Source organism: Lepus europaeus, chromosome 3 (genome assembly GCF_033115175.1).
Source record: "Lepus europaeus isolate LE1 chromosome 3, mLepTim1.pri, whole genome shotgun sequence".
In the NCBI taxonomy this organism is placed as follows: domain Eukaryota; kingdom Metazoa; phylum Chordata; class Mammalia; order Lagomorpha; family Leporidae; genus Lepus; species Lepus europaeus.
Genome location: NC_084829.1, coordinates 43,071,226 through 43,093,657, shown reverse-complemented (window position 1 = coordinate 43,093,657; position 22,432 = coordinate 43,071,226). Strand labels below are relative to the sequence as shown.

At 55.1% G+C, this 22,432-nt stretch overlaps 2 protein-coding genes across 4 annotated transcripts in view; both read right to left on the bottom strand.

Annotated features, from left to right (window-relative positions):
* The window catches only part of PTK7 (protein tyrosine kinase 7 (inactive)), a 62,858-nt gene extending 56,431 nt beyond the window's left edge, over nt 1-6,427 (bottom strand). The window contains exon 1 of the mRNA XM_062186154.1: nt 6,325-6,427. Within this exon, the coding sequence (XP_062042138.1) occupies nt 6,325-6,403 (79 nt within the window). The 5' untranslated portion in view covers nt 6,404-6,427. The remainder of the gene's footprint in view (nt 1-6,324) is intronic.
* A 1,309-nt stretch (nt 6,428-7,736) lies between these two features.
* KLC4 (kinesin light chain 4) lies at nt 7,737-22,310 on the bottom strand. 3 transcript variants are annotated; one of them, XM_062186150.1, is made up of 16 exons: nt 22,258-22,310; nt 19,360-19,642; nt 16,811-17,041; nt 15,382-15,463; nt 14,262-14,481; nt 13,736-13,823; nt 12,583-12,684; nt 12,209-12,382; nt 11,776-11,875; nt 11,519-11,571; nt 11,227-11,297; nt 10,939-11,047; nt 10,243-10,380; nt 9,148-9,263; nt 8,777-8,840; nt 7,737-8,210 (listed from the first exon to the last, which is right to left on the bottom strand). In XM_062186150.1, exons 2-16 carry the CDS (start codon nt 19,615-19,617, stop codon nt 8,160-8,162), a joined length of 1,857 nt encoding a protein of 618 aa, XP_062042134.1. In that variant the 5' UTR covers nt 19,618-19,642; nt 22,258-22,310; the 3' UTR covers nt 7,737-8,159. The 3 variants fall into 3 exon arrangements, with proteins under 3 accessions (XP_062042134.1, XP_062042136.1, XP_062042135.1); XM_062186152.1 differs by having other exon boundaries at nt 19,360-19,637; nt 22,258-22,278; XM_062186151.1 differs by lacking the exon at nt 22,258-22,310 and adding an exon at nt 21,389-22,029.
* Nucleotides 22,311-22,432: the final 122 nt, after the last annotated feature.

Here is a 22,432-nt window from a genome sequence, read left to right as displayed (position 1 = left end):
TCAGAAGAGGAGCAGCCGGGTCTCGAACCAGCGCCCATATGGGATGCCAGCACTGCCAGCAGAGACAGCCTACCACACCACAGCACTGGCCCCCAGGAAACTGAAATTTTAACGAAGACATCTGGTTACCTGCCCTCCACTAGACATTTAGAAACTCCAGATACACCAGGTACTCACAGTCCCCACCCCACAACTGAGGACCCAGTTTCCAAAGTTCCAGGTGCATCTAAACCAGCGAGTGCAGGGCCTGAGCTTGGACAGAGCAGGGCAGCTGGCGGGCGACGTCTGGCTCACCTGCGCAGTCACTCAACACACACACAGCACACAAGGACCCAACGGCACAGCGAGGGAGAACAACGGGCAGGGATGCCTGCGTGTCAGCCCTTCCAACTCAGCTTCCTCCCTGCCCCCCTGCTAACTGTGCGGCATTACTGGGAGGGAACTGGCCCAAGCACAGAGAAGAAAGAAGGATGGAAAAAGTGACACACTACAGAGGGCTTCCTCAAACCGCTGATTACTGTGGCAGCTCCCACGCCAGCTCCACCAAAGCGCCAGGGGGCTCAGCAAGGCCGAACGTGCCCTCAGCAGGGACGTGAACTCAGGGAACCCCCACAAGAGTACTCAAGTCCAGCTATAATAATGGCAGGACCTCCACCGCTCAGAAGAGATGCCCAGGCAGATGGGGGGGGGGGGGCGGCGCCACAGCGGCCATCATGGACCAGGGGGGAGGGGGGCAGGCGGCAACTCCAAGGCAAGGCGAGGGCCAGCGCCAGCCACTGCGGCCCCAGCCTGGGCACAGCAGCAGAGAGGCAAGCTACTGAGGTTACAGGGAGCGCTCAGGGAGGTTGAGGGACTCTGGCCAAGGACATCCAACTCTGTTTAATGACCCTTTCTTCCATCAAAAACACCAAAGACTGACTCCCTGGCCCCAAGCTGCTCTTGGCTCAAATATTAAGAGTCTGAACTGGCCAACCTCCACCCCAGATGAGTCGCACAGAAGCTGCCCAGGCTTCAACCCAAACTCGCACAGACCCCCTCACCCCAAACTACGAAATGCCCCCGAGACTGACGACGCCCCACGGGGACAGGCTTCCCCTGACGAAGCAAACGCATTCCTGAAAAGTCTTCCCTCAACCACATTTCTGCCCAGCAAATCCAATCTCTCCCCTGGCTTTCGTTAGAATAAAACATGAGCCATGCACTCCTCTAGGAAATGCCGAGGCCCCGAGGGAACTAGCCCTCACACTGAATGCTGCAGACTTTCTAGGTCACCCTTCATGGGCAAGCTCCTGGACAAAACCTAATTCAACTGAAACCCAAAGTGAGGCAGTGTGTATATATAGATATATTTTTTAAATTTTTTTTAATTTAGGAAGGAGGGAGAGAGCGAGAGAGAGAGAGAGAGAAACACTCTCATCCATTGGTTTAGTCCTCAAATGCCCACAACCACTGGTGCTGGAATTGGAGCCAGGATCTCAAGCCAGGTCTCCAACACCAAGTGACAAGAATCTAATTACTTGAGTCACCTCTGCTGCCTCCCAGGGTCTGCACTGGCAGGAAGCTGGAGTCAGGAGCCAGAGCCAGGAACAGAACCCAGGCACCCAGATGTGAGACGCAGATGGTTTTTTGGTTTTTTTTTTTTTTTTTTTACAGGCAGAGTGGACAGTGAGAGAGAGAGACAGAGAGAAAGGTCTTCCTTTTGCCGTTGGTTCACCCTCCAATGGCCGCCGCGGTAGGCGCGCTGCGGCCAGCGCACCGCGCTGATCCGATGGCAGGAGCCAGGTGCTTCTCCCGGTCTCCCATGGGGTGCAGGGCCCAAGCACTTGGGCCATCCTCCACTGCACTCCCTGGCCACAGCAGAGAGCTGGCCTGGAAGAGGGGCAACCGGGACAGGATCGGTGCCCCGACCGGGACTAGAACCCAGTGTGCCGGCGCCGCAAGGCGGAGGATTAGCCTAGTGAGCCACGGCCCCGGCCGAGACGCAGATGTTTTAACCGCTAGGCTAAACGCCTGCTGCTGGGGTAATTTTTAAATGCAGGCATCACACCAAAGAGTGTTCACACGAGCTGTTATAGAAAGCAAATCTCCAGATATTGCGCCAGATCTCTAGCCCCTAATTTACATTGATGCAACAGCTATAAAAGTTGTGTATCTTGAGTCTCTGAATAAGGAGGAATGCCTAGACCAAGACTTCCGGAGCTTTGAGGTGCAGAGTCACTGGGGCTCTTGTTAAAATGCAGACTGTGACTCTGACTCACCCGCGGCTTTCAACCTTATTGTGAGTAGCAAAGTTATGGATGATCAAGGGCTCTACACAGTTCACTGAGGAAGGACCCTCAACAGCAATGTTTGCAGCCTTGCAAGGCAAACCAGCCTCTGACGGGGGGTGTGGGGTGGGGTGGGGTGTCCATGCCTAGAACTCTTGGAGAATGCCAGAAGTCCCACCACATCAAACCTCAGAAAAGCCACCACAAAGCACAGAGCCCAGAAACAGCAAGGAAGGCCTGGTGCCTTGGTGTGGTCCCAGAAGAGCACAAGGAGAAGTGAGAGGCAACGCTGGTACAGCAGGTTAGGCCGTGCTTGCAACGTCTGCGTCTGTTATCAGAACCCGGGTGCAGGTCCTGGTTACTCTGCTTCTGATCCAGCTTCCCGCTAATGCGCCTGGGAAGATGGCCCAAGTACTGGGTCCTGCCATCCATGTGGGAGACCTGGATGGAGTTCCAGGTTCTTAGCTTCCTCCTGGCCCAGACCTGGCCATGGCAGCCACTTGGAGAGTGAACCAGTAGATTCAAGATCTCTCCTCCATCTCTCTCTCTCTGTCAATCTGTCTTTCAAATAAGTGAATGAATGAATGAATCTTAAAGAGAGAGCAAGCGAGAGAGAGATCAAACCTATTTGCCCTTGATGACTCTGGCCTGTTCATTCACTTGGTAAATAAACCTAGATAAGGTCTTGTTTCAGGGTGAGCATCACTAGTCCAAAAACCCAAAACTGAAATTCTCTGAATGTCAGCATGACTCTCAAAAAGTTTCAAAGTTTAGAACATTCTGGATTTGGGGTTTTCAGGTGAGGAATGCTGAACCTATAAATTGTATACAAATGTTCATTAAAAAAAAAAAAACTCCAAAAATCTGAAAAATACTTCAGGTCCCAACCATTTCAGAAAGGGAGACCCAACCTGGGTAAATAAGGCACCACCCTGAATTCTACAGGGGGGAGGCTTCAGCAAATTAAGACTCAAGTAGGGCAAAATTACGGAAAGTGTCCTAAGAATGACAGGCGTCCACTTCCTGGCAGAAGAGAGGATAGCTTCAGGGAGGAAGGGGAGGTGGGGCTGCTCAAGGCAGAGGCGGAGGGAGGCACCTACGGGGGACTGGTACCAGGGGAAAAGAAAGGCTGGAGAAAAACAGGTATGTTTAGGAGATGGCAAACAGGCCACCTGTGCTGGGATGCAGGGTCGCAGCAGGTGGAAGATATTTACTGTCGGGGCTCATTGTAACACTGGAGGGGCACACTGGAAGCCCACCACCGGTGAAGAACAAGAAAGGAGCCCCTTCTATCCTTCATTACATTTCATCCCAGGAAGGAGGGCTCTTTACAGAGGTGGAAAATGGAAGAAGTCAAGAAACTCGCCCCTGAGTTTGAACTGACTGATGAGAAAAGCAATCACTGATGCAAGCAACTCCTGGGCCTGAAATACAGGCTAAGGAGCTTAGAGGAATCGGCAGGAGTGCCTATCCCAACGCAATTTCCCAAGAGAAACAGGGCCTGGAAGAGAGACCCCATGGATGGACAGTGACCACAACCGACCATTCAGTCGGGGGTAAGATTCTCAGCTTACAGGGTGGGCTTGTCGTGCATGGGGTTAAGCTGTTGCTTTAGGACACCTACATCCCATATCCACGTACGATTTCAAGTCTCTGCTGCTCTGCTTTTGATATAGCCTCCTGTTAATGCATCCGGGGGAGACAACAGATGACGGCCCCCACCACCCACATGGGAGACCCAGATGGAGTTCCCAAGCCTTTGGCTTGTCCCAGCCCTGGCTGTTACAGGCATTTGGAAAGTGAACCAACAGATGGAAGATCTCTATTTCTCTCTTGCTCTCTCTTGCTCTCTCTGTCGCTCTGCCTTTCAAGTAGATAAAAATAAATAAACATTAAAAAAAAAAAAATTCCAGGTTTCAAATGCCAAGCCTTCTTCTCCTCCACCACCGTATTTATCACACTGGGGATCTTGAAGTTTGGAAAGTAACTCAGCCATTTACAGCATAATTACACAAACTTCAAAATGGTCTAATCCACAAACCCAGCCAGCTGAGGTCTCTGACTCCAGCCCCATTAACAGTGGGGTCTCACTACAACTCCAGTTAATTACACATTTAAGCAATGAGATGGAAAAATCGACTGTGATCTATTAAAAAATCGTTGCCCCCTGAAGTCACGCATCTGGGGGTGGGTAGAGAACTGGGATTTCACTTGAAGACAGCAGGCGCCTGGGCCTGGGCTGAAACTGTTTACAACGCATGGACAGGTTCCACACCAAGGCACATTTGGTGGAATTGATTTAAGGCTCTCATTAAAATGTTCCTTTGTTGAGCACAAGACACCACCACCACCCCCAAGCCCTGGGGAGATTCCAGACCTCCTGTCCCAAGCCCTCAGCAGCCTACCCTAACTCCCCCACCCCCAACCAAACACCCGCCACCAGATTAACATCGATTAACATCAGAGTCATCTTGTTTCGGAAGGAATTTAGGAATTTCGCATTTGTTGAACAATCTCCTCTGGACTCCAGGACTGAAGGCAGCCATACGGGACGGATCCACACATCCAAACCCAACCAGAGGACCTCAGGCCTGTGAGCTCGCTCTGCTGGCCGCCCATATGGTTGTCCCCCTCACCCCCCATCCCGGCTGGGCAAAAAAAAAAAAGAAAAAGAAAAAAGTGCACACTTCCTCTGGGAGCAGATGTGGATTCTGCCATGAGCAATAACCAGCGCACACATCACAAGGAACACAGAGCCACTCCAGAAACATCTCCTGCGAACCACTGGAGTTTGTCTTAGCTCCTTCCCCGGTTACATTTCCCTCCTTTTACAACTACGGCTGGGGGAGCCCCTCGACAGCGGGCCAGAAGACCTCAGAAAAGGCAACCAATCCCCTGCCCTGCTACCCCACGGCTACTCTGCCAAGGAGGGGGGCAAGCGCTCAGCCAGGTCCCCCGGGCAGAGCTCCCCCAAGAGAGGGGTGCTTCCAGGACCACCACTAAAGATTCTGTTGTTGGGGGCACGCGGGAGGGGGAGAGGCGTTATTTCCAGCCCGGGCTGTTTGGGATAGCTCGGCGCTCTCCTATAAAGCACTTCAAAGTGGTGACACCAGTGTGACAAAGCCGCGAAATGCAAGCTGAGGGGGGGTGGGGAAGGGTGTCCCGGCCGCCGCGAAGATGCGGGCCACACCCTCGCCAAAATGCTGGGGCCCTCCAGGAAGAGTCCGAAGGGGGCCTTTCTGCCCCAAGAGCAGAAAAAGGTTTCCTCTCCTCCGTGAGAGCACGGCCAGGATGGAAATCCAGGAAGCAGGGAGCACGGCCAACCCCGTCCGCACCTTCGCGGGCAGGCCATGCCCGATTTTGCCAGCGGCCTTCACACAGAGTCACCGCGACAGCCTGGGACCCTCGGCCGCCCGGGCGCGACCCTGGCACCGAGTGGGCTCAAGGGCTGGGGCCCAAGAGTTGGAGGCGACGGGGCGGCCCCTAATTCGTCCCTTCGTCCATCCCCGCGAGCAAGACTATTCGAGGTCCCAGCGTTGCCCAGGAACTTGCAAGGGGAGAGCCGGGAGCGTCGGGCCGGCCTAGGTAACAAAGCTCCGCGCCTTGCGCGCCGCAGGTCGGTCCGGCACAGGGCCCCAGGCCGGGCTCCTCACCTGGCCGGGGCCCGCAGGGGCGACTCCGGCTCCTCCACCGCCAGCCGCCCAGCCGCACCCCCCGCAGGGGCGGTCGCCGTTTCTCCCCCAAAAGAAACTCCCCCATCGGGGGCCGGGAGCCGGGAACTCCCAGCGGTTCTGTCGAGCGAACTCTCGAGTGGAGCCGGGACAACTCTGGGGAGGCTGGAACGCTGGCGGGGTGGGAGAGGGACCCCGGCCCAGTCCGCGGGGGCTGCGCCGGCCTCCCCGCTGCCCTTGCCCTTCCGCCAGGACCCCGCACCCCGCAGTGAGCCTCTCCACCACCCCGGAGTCCTGACCTCGCGCCCGCCGCCCAAACCCTCCCCGGTGCCCCCTTCTCCCGCGGGACTCCCGCGCCTCCCGCCCCCCAGTCCGCCGGGACTCACCGCCCAGCAGCGGCAGCAGCAGGACGCTGAGCAGAGCCAGCCAAGGGGGGCTGGCCGCGGAACCCCGCGCAGCTCCCATCGCGGCGGGCTCGGGGAGAGGAGCCGGAGGGCGCACGGCGGGCGCGCGGGCTGCGCTCCGTGGCGGGGCCCAGGAGGCGGAGCGCACCGGAGCACGGGCGCCACTGCAGCAGCCGGAGCCCGAGCCCGAGGCGTCCGGAGCCAGAGCCGCGCGCTCCCGGGTACCTCCAAGCCCTCGCGCGCCGCCGCCGCCGCCAAGCCCCGCCCCACGACGCCCCCTCCCCGCCGGCCTCCGCACGGCGCCCCGCCCCTTCGACGCCCCCTCCCCGCCAGGGCGGGGAGGAGTTCGCAGTTGGGGGAGGGGTCTGGAGAGAGGTTGGGGGGGATAGAGGGAAGAAGGCCCGGGGAGGGCGGGGGACCCAGGCGAGGTAGGAAGCCGCGTACCCACCGCCCAATCTACAAGGACCCAGGGGGTACCAAAGTGACTTCTCTGATCCCGTGGGCCCTAGGGAGGCTGGTCAGGCGGGCCCACCCGGAGGCTCCCACCAACAGCTCCCCTAGAATTCTCCAGGTAGGAGGGGAAAGGGTCGGCCGTGACCCACTCTTCAGCATGGGGAAATTCTGAGGGAGCTCTAGAATGGCAGGGTGCCCTTGATGTCCTCAGTCAGACCCTGGGGCTCAGCGGGGGTCTGATCCGGCTCTGAACCAAGTGGGACCCAAAGGTAGAAACATACTGGGCTCTGAAAACCAGGCTGAAGGTTGTTAAACTGACAAATTCATCCCAAGTCCATCTCCAGGCAGTCTGGGCTGTGTCAGGGCATGGCCAAGTCTCCAGCTGTGGGGAGGCCCAGCACAGCCCTTGTTCCAGGCACCCCCCAACCCCCAGCGCCACCACCCCCACATTCTTTCTTTGTTGTGAAAGCAGCAAGGGGTGTAGGAGGCGGGTCAGGAGGAGTCAAGCTTTAGAAGATGGGCCCCAGCTGCTGCTCAGGCCTCCAGGATGTGCTGAGAGCACAGGGATAGTGCCTTGTCCCCCCCCCCTCGGGCTCTGGAGGGCCCCCCAGGCCTGCTTAGGCCTCCCTTCCCCCAAGCAGCTGGGAGGAGGAGGGGCAGCCACAAAGGGCCTCACAGGCAGGAGTAGTGGCGCCAGGACCCCAGGGTCCTGCCACATGGCCACCACATGTCCCTGACAACCCAGTCCACAGCACCTTCTCCCCGGGTTGTGGGCCCTCCTTCCCCATCCCCCAGATGCCTCCCTCCAGGCCTGCTGGAGAGGGAATAAAGACGAGAGGAGAGGTCTAAGACGGGCCCCTCCTCCCGTCACCCCATCTGTCACTGCCCCTCGCCCCTCTCTGAAGGACCTTCCTGCCCTCTGCACTCAGGACTCAGCAGCAGAAAGGTTACCTGATTCTTTTATTTAAGAAACGTGAAATACGTGGACCTGAAGTGAGGCAGCAGAGGGGAGGGAACAAGAGACGCCCGGGCAAGGTGGCTCGGCCGGCCAGCCAGCCCCAAACCCTCTGACAGGAAAGCCAGAGGCAGTCTTATCTCTAAGGTGCATACCTGATCTTGCCCACCTTGGGGGCCCCAGAGCTAGCTACTCTTGAGGACCCCCTGGTGGAGGGAGGGTGTGTCCTGAGGGTCCTTCCTAAGAGGGATTCCTGAGGAGGGAGCCGAGACCCTATGGGCAGCAGCAGACTTCTGGTTACACTGCTCCCCGTTCACTACCCCACCTTGCGGTGGGGAAGGGACTGGAGCAGTGGGGAATGCTGTGAGGGCTGTGGGGGACCCAACAGGCCTGTGGGGAGGGTTGAATGTCAGCTGCTTGATGAGAGGTCCGTGGTGCTGGCACTGAGGCCCCGGGAGACCTGAAACAACAATACCACCCTGTCAGCCAGGGACCTTGGCTTCCTGGAGTCCATCCATCCCACGGCTGCATCCATCCCGGGACCTAGGCTATAGATCCTATAACTCAGGCCAAGCCCTGGGGGCTTTGGTTAGCCTCTGCGAGAAATCTTCCAGTTGGCTACACTCTGGTGGACTCCTGGCACTGAATATGTCGATGGCAGAGGTGACTGCCATCAGAGCATCAGTCCCATTTTCTCCAAGGCAGATTACTGAGTACTTTTCTGTTTTCTCCTTCTCATGTACTTCTGAGTCTCCAAGGTGAGGAGGATGGTGGCTGTAGGGCTCCAGGTCATTCCTGAATTATTCATAATTCCAAAGGACCAGTTTAGAGAACATCAATTCCTAGTCCCTTCCTGCTGACTTAGTTGCTACTATTTCTGGCCTGGAACTGTCTCTTGGTGGTCACCACCCCAACAAGCTGCCTGGTTTCCCAAGGACTGTCCAGTTCCCCGGCCCTGTCCTCCTCCCAGGTGACTCTCCCTCTCCCCGACTCTCCTTGGGCTTGCCTGTGTCCTTGCTTTCTCACCTGGAGGGGTGCGGCACTGGGTTGGTTCAGATAGTTCAAGGAGGCTGCCCGCTTCATGTTGCTGCTACAGTGGAAAAAGAATTGAGGCCTCCTGTTCTCCTCAAGCAGCCCTGAAGCTACAGGCCTCTGGGGCATTGCTGCACAAAATCAGATCGCTGCCTCTTCCCCCCCTTCCCCCACTCAGCTGCATCAGGAACCAGCATCTCCACAGGATCCTTCATCCTCCCACCGGGACACTCATTTGCCCCAACTCTTCCGCCACGCCATCCCACAGATCTCTCCCAGACACTTCTCCAGAGATCCGGGGCCAACAAGAGTTGAAAGCAAAGGCTGACCCGCCTTATTTGCCATATCCCAACCTGGCTGAATACCTGGAGGGCCGAGGCTCCGTCCCCTGGAGCTTCCTCACCAGGAGTTCGCTGCTTCTACGAAGCACATCCCGGATCTTGCCCAGAGAGCCACTCCTCTGCAGAGTCCCACTGCCATCCTGGCAGACAGAGTGGAACAATGGGAGCTAAGGGGACTCCATGCCAGCTGGCTTCTGAGTCCACTACTGAGATTTCTTCTGCACACATCTTCCACCCCTATGCCCAGTGATTGAAAATAAAAGCCCTGTGGGGAAGGGTGGTGGGAGGGCTTTTGGAATCATGGTTAAGGCCCTGATTGGAATATGTGCCTTCCATACCAGAGTGCCCTGGGTTCAAGTCCCAGCTCAACTTCCTGTTCTAGCTTCCTGCTGATGTGTACCCTAGGAGGCAGCAGGTGATGGCTCAAGCACGTAGGTCCCTGCCACCCATGTGGGAGACCCAGACTGTGTTCTGCCTGACCCAGCCACAGCTGTTGCAGACATTTGCAGAATGGAACCAGCAGGTGGAATATCTATCTCTCCCTGTGTGTCCATGTGTGCCTCTGTTTCTCACATGTGCACATCTTTAAAATAAAAATAAATAAATTTTAAAAGAAAATAAGAGGGGCTGGCGCTGTGGCACAGCAGGTTAATGCCCTGGCCTGAAGCACGGGCATCCCATATGGGTGCCGGTTCGAGACCCAGGTGCTCCACTTCCGATCCAGCTCTCTGCTGTGGCCTGGGAAAGCAGTGGAAGATGGCCCAAGTCCTAAGGCCCCTGCACCTGGAAGAAGCTCCTGGCTCCTAGCTTCAGATCAGCACAGTTCTGGCCGTTGTGGCCAACTGGGGAGTGAACCATTGGATGGAAGACCTCTCTCTCTCTCTCTCTGCCTCTCCTCTCTCTGTGTGACTCTGACTTTTGAATAAATAAAAAAAAATCTTAAAAAAAAGAAGAGCCCTGTCAAAAGTTGGCTCCCAGAGCCAGGTTGGAAGAGGCCGACTCACTAGAATGAAGACGATTGCCCTCATATCCTACCAGAGCTTGGAGGAAAAGGAAGCTCAGGGCCTCGTCCCACCACCAGCAAGGGCAGGAGAGGCCAAGGGCACTGAGCAGACTTACCCCTGACCACTCCACAGCCACCGAAGCGTCTTCACCTCCCTCAAATTTCACAGTGTCCCCCGGGCCCTCCTGGGAGGTCCTTCTGTCACCATCCCCAAGCAGCTCTGCCACCTTGGTCTGGCTGATAGGGTCAGTACCCTGGAAGGAAAAGGGAGATGGGCCTTCCTACTCCTTAACTCCTCAGGATGGGGCTTTCAACCCTTTTTTCACCACCAGCCACCGCAAGGACAACACTCTTCCTTGTGAAGCCCCAGTACCCACCTACAGTACAGTATTCACCTCTCTCTCTGCAATGTGTTCCTCTATAGAACCATATACATGTCTTTAACCATCGCCTACAACGAGTGGATTTCCCCACCTACTAATGGGTTGTGACTCAAAACTGAGAATCTCTGACTTGGGGCTCTCCTCAGTGTTACCTTCTCACCCCAGCACCTACACGGCCCCAGTGGAAGAGCAGAGCTCCCTCTATCATCTCCGTTTGGTGCAGGGAATCTTGAATCTGGTGTCCTGACCACAAAGGGCAGGCAGAGGCTAAGAACAGCCTTAAAAATAGCCACAAGACTGCCTCACCTTCCTCTCCCTCCTGTCCTCATCGGAGGAGACTCCTATTCTTAGGAGACCCACAAGAAGCCTGGGTTGCCCCTTGTCTTAGGACCCTTCCTTCCGGGACCTCCTCCCCTCCTGGCCTCTGACCTGTTTCCGGGAACGCAGGGCACACTCCTCCAGGGTCTCAGCTGCCTCCAGCTTCCCCTGGCGCCTGTACAGAGCTCCTAGGTTTCTCAGGGTCGTGTTCACGGTGGGGCTGTGGGACATGAGACCCAGGAAACAAACAAGAACGGGCTCAGGACAGGAAACAGGAGAGGGAGGGACTGGAGCTAAGGCTCAGGCAAGCTCAAAGGGAAGAGGAGAAGGTCCAGGAGGCTGGGGTCATGGCTTGGATGGAAGGCGGCAGAGGCCCGGCTGGCTGTCACCGCAGCTCACCTGCTTACTTTGCAGGCCTTGTACCAGCCTCCATACTCAGCGTAGGGTGTGCCGCCCTCATGGTGCCGGATCTGCAGGACAGATGGGATGGGGAATGGGAGCCAGTGATGAAAGTACAGAGATGCTGAGGCGTAGGCTGGCATGGGCTGGGGTGCAGGCTGGGTTGGGAAAGGCACCGTGCATGTAGGGCTGCTGCAGGGGTGGGAAGGGAGCAGCTGGGCTAACGGAAAGAGCAAGACACAGGCCTTAGAGGCCTCTGGCTCTCCAGACTGGCCTTCTACCCCCCACTCACTTTGCTCATTTCCTCCCGCTCCTCTGCATGCATCCAGATGGGCTTGTGGTCGTCTGGGGGTGACACATGGAGTGGGGTGGGGAGGTTAGAGAACATAGCCAGACAGTCTGTGAGAGCCAGGACCCACAGGCTACACTGCTGGACGAAAGACCTGTCTCCTCCCCCCACCCCGGGAACCACCGTGATCTTAACCCCTCACCTTTCGTGGGCATTTCTTTTCTTCCCTGCAGCCCCCTCCCCAGGCCCTCACCACTCACCATCCACAGACCCAAACTCCTGCACGTGGGCTCGGGTCAGGATCTCTTTGTACAGCGTCTCGGCCTCAGCATACTTGCCCTGCTTCAGGTAGCAGGAAGCCTGGGAGGCAGGAAGGCCAAAGCACAGGAGCAAGACATGGAGGGAGACAAGGTCTTTGCTGGGCTCAGGGGCGGCCACTTCTTGCTGTCTCTCTGACTTTCCCCAGAGGGCCTCCTTTTCTAGCAGCAGGGTCAAAGGTATCCCCGCTCCACTCCCAAGAGGCTCTGGCACTTCTGCCGCTGGCCTGAAGCAGCTTCTTCAGTCCCAAAGGCCGCCCCAGAGACGGGCACATGGTAGATGTGAGTGGCACACCAGATGCTGCTTCTGGCCAATTCCAGGAGCCAGGTGGCCTCCCCTGCCCCTCCTTCCACCCCGTGTCCTTTCATCCCTTACCAGGTTGTTCTTGGTGCGGGCTACATTCGGGTTGTCCGGCCCCAGCTGCCCCTCATAGATGGCCAGTGCTCGCAGGTAATAGCGCTCTACGGCCTCATACTTGCCCTGGTTCTGGCATAAAAGGGCCAGGTTGTTCAGCTGCTTTGCTACATCTGGGTGGTCAGTACCAAGGACCTGGAGGGGAGCAAAGGGGCAGACAAAAGGCCATAATGATGGTTCACACACACAGGGAGCAGAGGGAAGGGAATGAGGGAAAGGAAACAGAGCTGGGGGTGGGGGTGGGGGTAAGGGGAAGAAGTGAAGGGCCAGGGTAGACTGACATGGGGGAAGGGTCACAGTGATGGATGGGGACGAATGGAGAGAGGCTCGGGTACCTTCTCTCGGATCTCCAGTGCTCGCTGGCACAGCGGCTCTGCCTCCTTGTATTTGCCCCTTTTGCCGTAGAGCACAGCCAGATTGTTGAGTGTGGCAGCCACCTATGAAGACAGACCTGGCCCATCAGACATGCAGAACCCAGGAGAACCTGAGGTCCCCTCCCCACCACCGCACAGCAGGGCCCCACGTGGCACAACACCAAGAGAGGTGGACTCTCACTGACACACTCAGAAGCTGAAGGGAGGAAGGCTCCAGGGCTCTGCGGGTGTTGTACTGCCCTCTAGGGGGACTTGCAGAAATTTCTGGAGTGTTTTTTTGGGTTTCCATGAAGACTGAGGGTACTATTACCCCTTAGGAGGTGAGAACACAACAGATGTTCTGCATGTGCAGGGCAACTATGCCAACTCTGAATGTCCTGCCTGGCACTCACAGACAGCAAGCTTTGACTTAGACTTTTGGTGGGATATCAAGATGGGAGTCGTGTATTCTGAGACCCATCATCCCTGCTATCACATACCTTAAAAAAGGAGCTTATTTCCCATTTTTTCCACTTTAACAATCTATCATTTGTCTTGGCCTACTGGCCCTATTTATGAGGTTATCTCTCTGTTCTCTTCTCATATTCAAATCAGTCTGGCCTGTGATTACTTATTATAACACTGCCTTCTAATCAGGTATGTACCCACACTTCTGTCTCATTTTTCTATTACTTCTTACATGGAAGCACTTACTGGTCTACTTCTAAATCCAGCGTTATTCCTCATATATCACACTACTTTATTATGTCTTCTAGCACCGTTGTACTCAACACAGTTATTCTTGTGTTGTATTTTTATCTTAGCATACTATGTTAAATTTATTGTTCTCATAAATTACTTCCCTTGCTTCTCTTTCATATTAACTAGTGTGTCATATTAACTTTCTTGTAAGTAGGATACATTGTCTATGAATTAAATTTCAGAATGTTAATTATAAAAAACAAGTAATTGAACTGCAGAGAATTGAGAGCCACGGAGATACAGGACAGTGCTGGCAGAAAGGAGGTCCTGTGCCTCCTTCCTGAGCATCCAAGTGAGGGAACCAAGGGCAGCATGCGGACAAGCTAAGAGAACAACGGCAGAGGGCAGAGGGCAGAGGGCAAGGGGCACTGACAGCAGGATGGTCCCGGCCCAGCGTGCTCTCCCGGATGCTGAGGGCATCGTTCAGCAGGTGGGCAGCTTCCTTATACTTATTCTGGTCCCTGGAAGAGGCCAAAGGTGACAACGGTTACCCTGACCTCTGCTCCCAAGTCATCTCCTTCCCACTCTCCCTCCCCTGGGGAGGACTGAGGTATATTTAGAGATCGGGGACCCCCATGGAGACAGGAGGCCTGGTGTGGATGGTGAGAGGGCTCCACTGACACCCGGACCAGGATGCACAGCACTGCTGTCCTCCGAGGAGGCCACAGGAAGCTGGTGTGTGTGTGTGTGGGTGTGTGTGGGTGTGTGTGTGTGGAGGCTCCCTCCAGAGGAGAGACCAGAGCAGCACACAGCCTGTGAGATGAGTATCGTCTGAGGTCAAGGACCTGGCATGGTACCCAGTTGGAACTATTCTGGAAACCCAGCAGGGAGAAGAGGCACCCAGTGGAGAGGAGGCATGGGTGCCAAAGAGGGAGAGGAGTCTGGGGGGCGGTGCTCACCGATACACCAAGGCAAGGATATTGAGCATGGTGGCGACATCAGGGTGGCCACGGCCAGATGTGCGCTCCAGGTCCTCCAGCGCCTGCTTGCAGAGCGGCACGGCCACCTCATAGCGACCCTGGGCTGCGTACTGAATCACCAGGTTGTGCAGCGTCCGCAACCTTGCTGGGATCTCATATCCACCCTGCTGGGCGGCTGCAGAGCCTTGGCCACGGGACACTGAGCCAGCCCGGAAAACGAACATCAGATTTCCTGGAGGACTCTTCCTCTCCCACCCCACCCCATCCCTCCCCTCTATGTCTTGTTCCGTACCTGCACCTGCCCCCTACCAGACTTTCTCTACTGACACCAGAGCCTCCACTGCTATTCTGTTACCTGCTCCCTGGAACCTGTGCCCACCACAGTTCCATTTGTTCCCAGTGATGCATTCACTTAATAAGACTGAGAGGGGCCAGTGTTGTGGCATAAAGGGTTAAGCCACCGCTTGTGACCCTGGCATCCCACATGAGTGCCAATTTGAGTCCCGGCTGCTCCACTTCTGATCCAGCTCCTGAGAAAGTGGCAGAAGATAGCCCAGATACATGGGAGATCCAGATAGATGTCCAAGCTCTGGCTTTGACCTGGCCTAGCCTTGACAGCTGCAGTCATTTGGGGAGTGAACTAGCAGATGGAAAATTCCCCTCTCTCTCGCCCTCCCTCCCTACCTCTCTTTCTCTCTCTCATAGCCTTTCAAATAAATAAAAAAAAATCTTAAAAAAAATAATAATAAGCCTGAGCCAGGGGATATCCCAGGAACACAAAGATAAGAAAGAGCTGGTTCCTTCCCCTAAAGAACTCATGCTCTTCCCATCTCAGGTTCATTCCCCCATAGACCGTGAACACATCACCAGCAAGACCTGTGTTATTTTCATCTTGCTATTCCTAGTGCTCGGCACATATCGCTTAATAAACATTGATGATAAGGAGGAGGCTGAGAAAATTAAAGGACTAGCCCAGCCCTGCCCCATCTCCAGAGAGAGGGGAGAACCTGTTTCTGGATGGTGACATCCTAGCACAGGGCTGGGCCCAGAGCAGCCTCTTGCTGCCCCTCGTTCCCCTGCAGCTCTGAGGCAGACTCACAGCCGTTGCTAGGGTCCTCCTCCTCTTCGTTGGGGAAGAGGTCATCCAGAGAATCCTTGGTGGCATCCCCTTGTTTCTCCTCCTGGAAGGGAAGCAGCAGCATGTGAGGGCCAAGATATCGCCAGTGTGAAGGCCCCTCTAAGCCACAAAACCACGGAGAGGGGCCTCTGCCCTGGGAAGGCCAGCATCCGGCCCAGCCACACTCAGGCCTCTTTTGTTGGCAAAGCCAGAGATGCATGGCACAAATTCCCATGACTTCCCCTTCCTTCACATCCAGAAAGTTCCCTTCCTTACTACCTCCACTCCCTAGCCTCCCTCTCTCCCGTTCAACTCTTGTAATTATAGTCCTGTGTTGATGCCTGGTGTTTACTCTGATTATACGTCTGTTCTGTCTCTCCTGAGGCCGGACAGTGTCTCTGACCTTACTGACACATGCCCAGGGTGTCTTGCTCAGCCTCACACCCATCACCTGCCACTGCCTGCTTCGGACATAGTGAGCACCCCTCACTGTCCAACCTACTTCCACATTGGGAGAATCTGCTTTTCCCATCAGGAACAGCAGCTTTAAGCAGCGACCTCCAGCCCTTTCCCCTGCCCCCTGCCCCCTGCACCAGTGTGTCCCATGCAAAGCATCTCCTGACTCTCTCAAGGGTAGACCAGTAGTGCAGCCCCGGAGCCTTAGCTTGACTCCCCTGTCTCTTTTCCTCGTCATCCCTCAAGAACCATCCCAAACCCTTGTCAAATGAGAAATTCAACCTAAAGCATACCCATCTCTGTCCCCAGCCCCCTCTGGGAATCCTTCAATCACTCCGGCTTCAGGGGCCTACCTCCTACGAATTCCTCTTGCACTTAACTGAGCCATACTCACCCAGCACGGAACATTTGCTGTCATGTGTTGTCACACCTGCGTTCTCAAGTGTGAGCCCTGTCCCCTACAGACACATTATAAACTCAAGAAGGCAGAGTGTCTCTTTGACAGGTCTTTATAGCTCCCTACACACATCTTGCACTGCCTAAGGCACAGCGATACATGAATGCCCGTTGAGTAAGAGTGAAATTTCACACATTGCCAGAGCAAATGTTAAGAGGATCTTGTGCAACTGGGTTTCCCTACCTGTAGCACTTAGTGTTCTGCACTGGAATTGTCCAGGAGCTTGTCTATCTCCCCTCACAAGTCCATGACTGTGACAGCAGCAAGTGTGTCTGCCTGTTCACTAGGGGAATGCATAGAGCCTGACACAGTAAGCATTTCAGCAAACGTTCATTGACTGAACAGAGTTTTCCCCATAGCCATCACCTGAAAAAGCAATCCTGCCAGGTGGGGGTAGGTTGGGGAGCTGCTGGGCCCTGAGGATGGTGGGACAATGGCCCCACTGGTGGTGACTCCCAGCTGCCCGTCCCTCGGCCAGCCCCAGCTGCGAGCGCTCACCGCAGCGTGCCCATCCTCGTCATACTGCCGCAGCTGCCCCAGGAACTCCAGGTGCTTCTTTTCCTCCTCCAGCTGAGCCACGGCCTGCTCGCTGCGCTGCAGTCGCTGCTGGGTGCCCGCCAGCTCGTCCCGGAGCCACTGGTTCTCCTGGCACAGCCGCCGAACCTGAGCCCGCAGCTTCTGCTTCTCCGACTCCACTGTGCTCAAGTGGTTGGCGAGAGCCAGCATCACCTAGGTGGGCACATCCTGTGAGCTCCAGACTCCAGAAGGGAGCCTATAGGCAGGAGGGGAGCCTACTGGGAAGCAGCAAGACTGGCAGGAACAGAGGAGCCCAGAGGCAGGGATTTTGGCTAGCAATGATGCTGTCTTCAAAATACACCCTGAATCTCACCACTGCCATTGCCATGACTCAAGGCCAAGCCACCACTAATTCCCACCTGGACGACCACAGCAGCCTCCTCACCGGCCTCCCTGTTTCTGCCCTTGCTCCCCCAGAGCCTATTCTCAGTCTAGCAGCCAGATGATGTCAAATTAGATCACATCATTCTTTTCAAAACATTCTGAGGAGGGCCGGCTTTGCATGGTGCAGTGGTTGCAATGCTGGTATTCCATGTCAGAGTGCTGGTTTGAGTCTCAGCTGCTCTACTTCTGATCCAGCTCCCTGCTAATATGCCTGGGAAAGCAGTGGAGCATGGCCCAGGTGCTTGGGCTCCTGCCTTCCACATGAAGTTCCCGGTCCGTGGCTTCAGCCTGGCCCAGCCCCAGCTGATGCAGCTGTTTGGTGACAGAACCAGTAGATGGGCCGGCGCCGTGGCTTAACAGGCTAATCCTCTGCCTTGCGGCGCCAGCACAACAGGTTCTAGTCCCGGTTGGGGCGCCAGATTCTATCCCGGTTGCCCCTCTTCCAGGCCAGCTCTCTGCTATGGCCCGGGAAGGCAGTGGAGGATGGCCCAAGTGCTTGGGCCCTGCACCCGCATGGGAGACCAGGAGAAGCACCTGGCTCCTGGCTTCGGATCAGCGAGATGCGCCGGCCACAGCGGCCATTGGAGGGTGAACCAACGGCAAAAAGGAAGACCTTTCTCTCTGTCTCTCTCTCACTATCCACTCTGCCTGTCAAAAAAAAAAAAAAAAAAAGAAAAAAAAAAAGAAAAGAACCAGTAGATGGAAGATATCTCCCCCACCCTACCCCCACCCTGTCACTTTGCCTTTCAAAGAAATAAATAATTTTTATTTGAAAGGCAGAGTTACAGAGAGAGGAAAAGAGATCTTCTATCTGATGGTTCACTCTCCAAATGGCTACAACGGCTGGGGCTGTGACAGGCAGAAGTCAGGAGCCAGGACCTTCTCCCACATCTTCCTCATTGGCTCAGGGGCCCAAGTACTTGGGTCATCATCCGCTGCTTACCCAGACAGGAAGTGGAGCAGCCAGGTCTTGAATCAGCACAATCTCAAACTAGCACTCATATGGGACGCCAGCCTTGCAGGTGGTACTTTGACCCGTAACACCACAATGCCAGCCCCAATAAATAAATCTTAAAAAAAAAAAAATCAAAACATTCCAATAGAGGTAGATGCTTGGTCTGATGTTTAAGATGCTGGTTTGAACACCCATGTCCTGGAAGTGCCTGGATTTGGTCCCCAGCTCTGGCTCCTGACTCCAGCTTCCTGCTGGTGCAGACACTGGGAGGCAGTGGTGATGGCTCGTGTCATTGGGTTCCTGTTGCCCACATGAGAGACCTGGTGGCTCCTGACTTCAATTCTGACCCAGTCCTGTCTGTTGCGAGCATTGGGGCTGTGTGTCAGCAGGTGGGGGATCTTTCTTTCTGTCTGTCTCCTTCCTCTCTCAAAAAAAAAAAAAAACAAAAAAAAAACAAAACAAAACAAAAAAAAACCACTAAAGACACAAAACATTCCAATAGTTTCCATATCACTAACATAAAATAAAAGCAGTCAATTGCACATGATCTCTCTGCTTCTCCCCCAACTCCATGGTCCATTAGACTTTTCTACTTTGTTCCTTCACTGACTGCACTATAGCCACACTGGCCCCTTGCTGTTCAATGAACTCAGCAAGCAGGCTCAAGTTCATGGCCTCTGCACTGGCTGTTCTGTTTAGGAGACTGATCTCTTATTGATTGGATGATTCATTCCATCACCTTTTTAAATCTTTGCTCAGATATCACCGTTATAGTGAGGCTCTGTTGGATCAGCATTATCTAAAACTGTGCCCTCTCCCACACTCCCTAGTCCCCTTCCCTGACTCATTTCTATCTTTAGCAAGTATTGCTCCGGCACACTGCATCATTTACTCATTTGCCTGTCCCGTCCCCCCACCACCACCACCACCTAGAATGCAAACATCAACGTGGCAAAGATTTTGTGACGTATCTCCTCTGCTCAGAGGAGTTTCTGGCCCATACCAAGGGCTTCAAATATATTTACTGAATTAATGTATGCACGCATCTAAGACAAGGTGATCGCAAGCGACCCAAACCTCCAACCAGACAGCTGCTCCGCCACCCGCTCTGGGTCATTCAGCTCCAGCTCACCTGGGCCTCGCTCAGCCCCAACTCTATGTTTTCCATGGATCGGCGCAGCTGCCGGGCCTTCTCATGCACCAGCCCCTCCTCATGGCCTCCCTGCTGCAGACACTCGATGGTGTGGGACAGGCTTTGCAACACAGCCTGGTGCTCACTGTGCAGGGCCTCCAGTCCTTGGCTCACGAGCCGAGTGCTTCCCAGGATCTCCTCTTGGCTGAGTCGGTGCCCTGCAGGTTCATCCCGCTGCCCCAACACCAGACCTGACATCCTGGCCAGGGAGACCTCGCCTGGGCTAGACAGAAACAAGAAATCAGCTGTGGTAAACACAAGACAGAGAAGCTAAGCACCTTGGTAATAGGGATCCAAGTGAAGGGACAGGAGTATGGGTGATCCTGTGACTTAGCTGGAGGAAAACTGCTACACTTAACAGAAAGCTAAGATTCTGGGCAGAGACGGAGAGGGGAACAGGCATTTGGCACAGAGTTAGGATGCTACATGGGATGAGTGCCTGGGTTCGAGTCCTGGATCCGCTTCTGATATTTATTTGAAAGGCAGAGTTACAGAGAGAGAGAGAGGGAGAAAGGGAGAGAGAGAACTCTTCATCTGCTGGTTCACTCCCCAAATGGACATAACAGTTAAGGCTGAAGCTGGGCCAGGCCAAAGCCAAGAGCCTGGAACTTCATCCAAGTCTGCCACATGGGTGGCAGGGACCCAAAGACGTGGGCCATCTTCTGCTACTTTCCCAGGCACATTAAGAGGAACCTGGGACTCAAACCAGTGCTTACTGCTGCTCTACAACACTGGCTCCGTCTATCTTTCTCTCTCTCTCTGCCTTTCAAATAAATAAACTTTTTTTTATTTTTTATTTTTTTTTAGTTTTGACGGGCAGAGTGGACAGTGAGAAAGAGAGACAGAGAGAAAGGTCTTCCTTTTCCATTGATTCACCCCCCAATGGCCGCTGCAGCTGGCGCACCACGCTGATCTGAAGCCAGGAGCCAGGTGCTTCCTCCTGGTCTCCCATGGGGTGCAGGACCCAAGCACTTGGGCCATCCTCCACTGCACTCCTGGGCCACAGCAGAGAGCTAGACTGGAAGAGGAGCAACCGGGACAGAATCCGGCGCCCTGACCGGGACTAGAACCCGGTGTGCCAGCGCCACAGGTGGAGGATTAGCCTATTGAACAGCGGTGCTGGCCTCAAATAAATAAACTTTTTAAAAGTCTTTAAAATAGCTTAAATATGTTGTTTTTAAAAAAGAGAGAGAAGAGTTGAAATGAAGCCAGACTGTAGAAGGAAAAAAGGTGCCTGGAACTATCAAGGATTAAGACTTACAAACAGAACAGAAAAGACTTTGGAGAGAGCTTAGGTTAGGAAAAGAAGTAAAGAGAAGAGAGACTACATCAGAGTACTCAAAGAAGGGCCAGCATCGTAATATAGTCAGTGAAGCTGCCTGCAATGCTGCATCTCATGAGTGCTGGCTGGAGTTTCAAGTCTTGGCTGTTCTACTTCTGATCCAGCTCCCTGCTAATGCACCTGGGAAAGCACTAAAAGTTGGCCCAAGTACTTGGGCCCCTGCACCCACATGGGAGACCCAAGTGGAGCTACAGATTCCAGGCTCCTGGCTTCAGCCTGGCCCAGCCCTGGCCACTGCAGCCCTTGGAGAGTGAACCAGTGGATCAAAGACACACACACACACACACGTCTCTCTCTGTCTCTCTCAATGTAACTCTGCCTTTCAAATAAAAAAAAAGAAAAGGATCCAAAAAATGGTGTTTGGGAGAGTTAAAGAAGTCAGGAAATATGCCAAAAAAAAAAAAAAAAAGTTGGGGTTTCAAAAAAAAAAAAGGGAAAAATAGGTTTCAAAGTGAAACCAGGAGCTTTCCTTGCAGGGTCACATGAGAGGGCTCAAGGTCTTCAGGCTGCGTCACCCACAGAAGCCAGCCCAGCATCTCCCAAACTAGCCAGCCCTGCCTCTTCCCCACTTCTCGGGACCCAGGCTGCCTTCCCGCTTCCTCAGAAGGGCCTGCCTGGTCCTCTTACCTGGGCACCGAGCAGAGCCCGCGGCGCTGGGGATCAGGACTGAGCCGGGAAGAAACTCTGCCTGCAGCTAGGGATTCAGAAGGATCTGCCCTGCCCAAAGTCCAGAAGTTTTGTTCCCACCCCTTCTCTGGCTACTTCACAGCCACCCAGAGGACCTGGCACCAGGCCCCACCCAGGACAAACACCCTCCCTCCTTCTGCCCACAGGTCTCGGAAGATGACCAACGTCCCTCCTCCTTCTCCAAGCCAGCCTCAGGCTCCAGGCCTGGGGAGCTCCCTTCTCCCAAGAAGGGAGTTGGAGACAGACTTCATCAGAGACCTGCCACAGGGGTGTCTGGGAGAGGAAGACCTGCTCACTCCCAGCGCCGTCGCTTCCGTGGCTTTTCCTGTCACGATCACCCGCTAACAGGCTCTGAGGAATCACCTTACGGTGTCTCCCAAACGCCTGGTGATGCGGGGGAGGATGGGGGTCCCCTGAGCGGCGCTGGGAGCTGGTGTCCCAGGCCTGGGAAGGCGCTTCGAGGGGCGTCTCTGCCTGTTAACCTGCCCTGGGGCCCTGCGTGGGGACACACTGAGGTGGGCAGGGGCGGGAGAGTGCAGGACGACCTAGGTCCAAGCAGCCCGCGAGGGGCCGGCGGCGGGACAATCCCGAGGTCACTGAGTCAGTTGGTCGCGCAGGGGGCGGGGCAGGCCGTCCGTCTGTCCGTCTTCATGCCAAGGGGCGGGGAAGAAGCGAGGGGGGCGGGGTTTTTGAATTCGCAATTTTGTGAGGCTAGTCGCAGGAGGGCTGCTCATCTGTCACAGAATCCAGGAATGACAGGTGGTAGAGACCTCAAATCTCAGACCCAGAGATACCCCGCAGAGACTCACCTGCAGTCTGTCGGTCGGCCTGCCGCCCTTGCCAGTACTGCCCCTTTAAATCCATCATGGCTGCCGCTCGAGGCAATTGTTTTGACGGCTCTAAGGGGCGGGGCCTGTTCCCTAGTCACGCGACCTTAGAGCCGCCCGAGGATTGGCTCTGACCTCGAGGAAAGGCGGTGTGTGG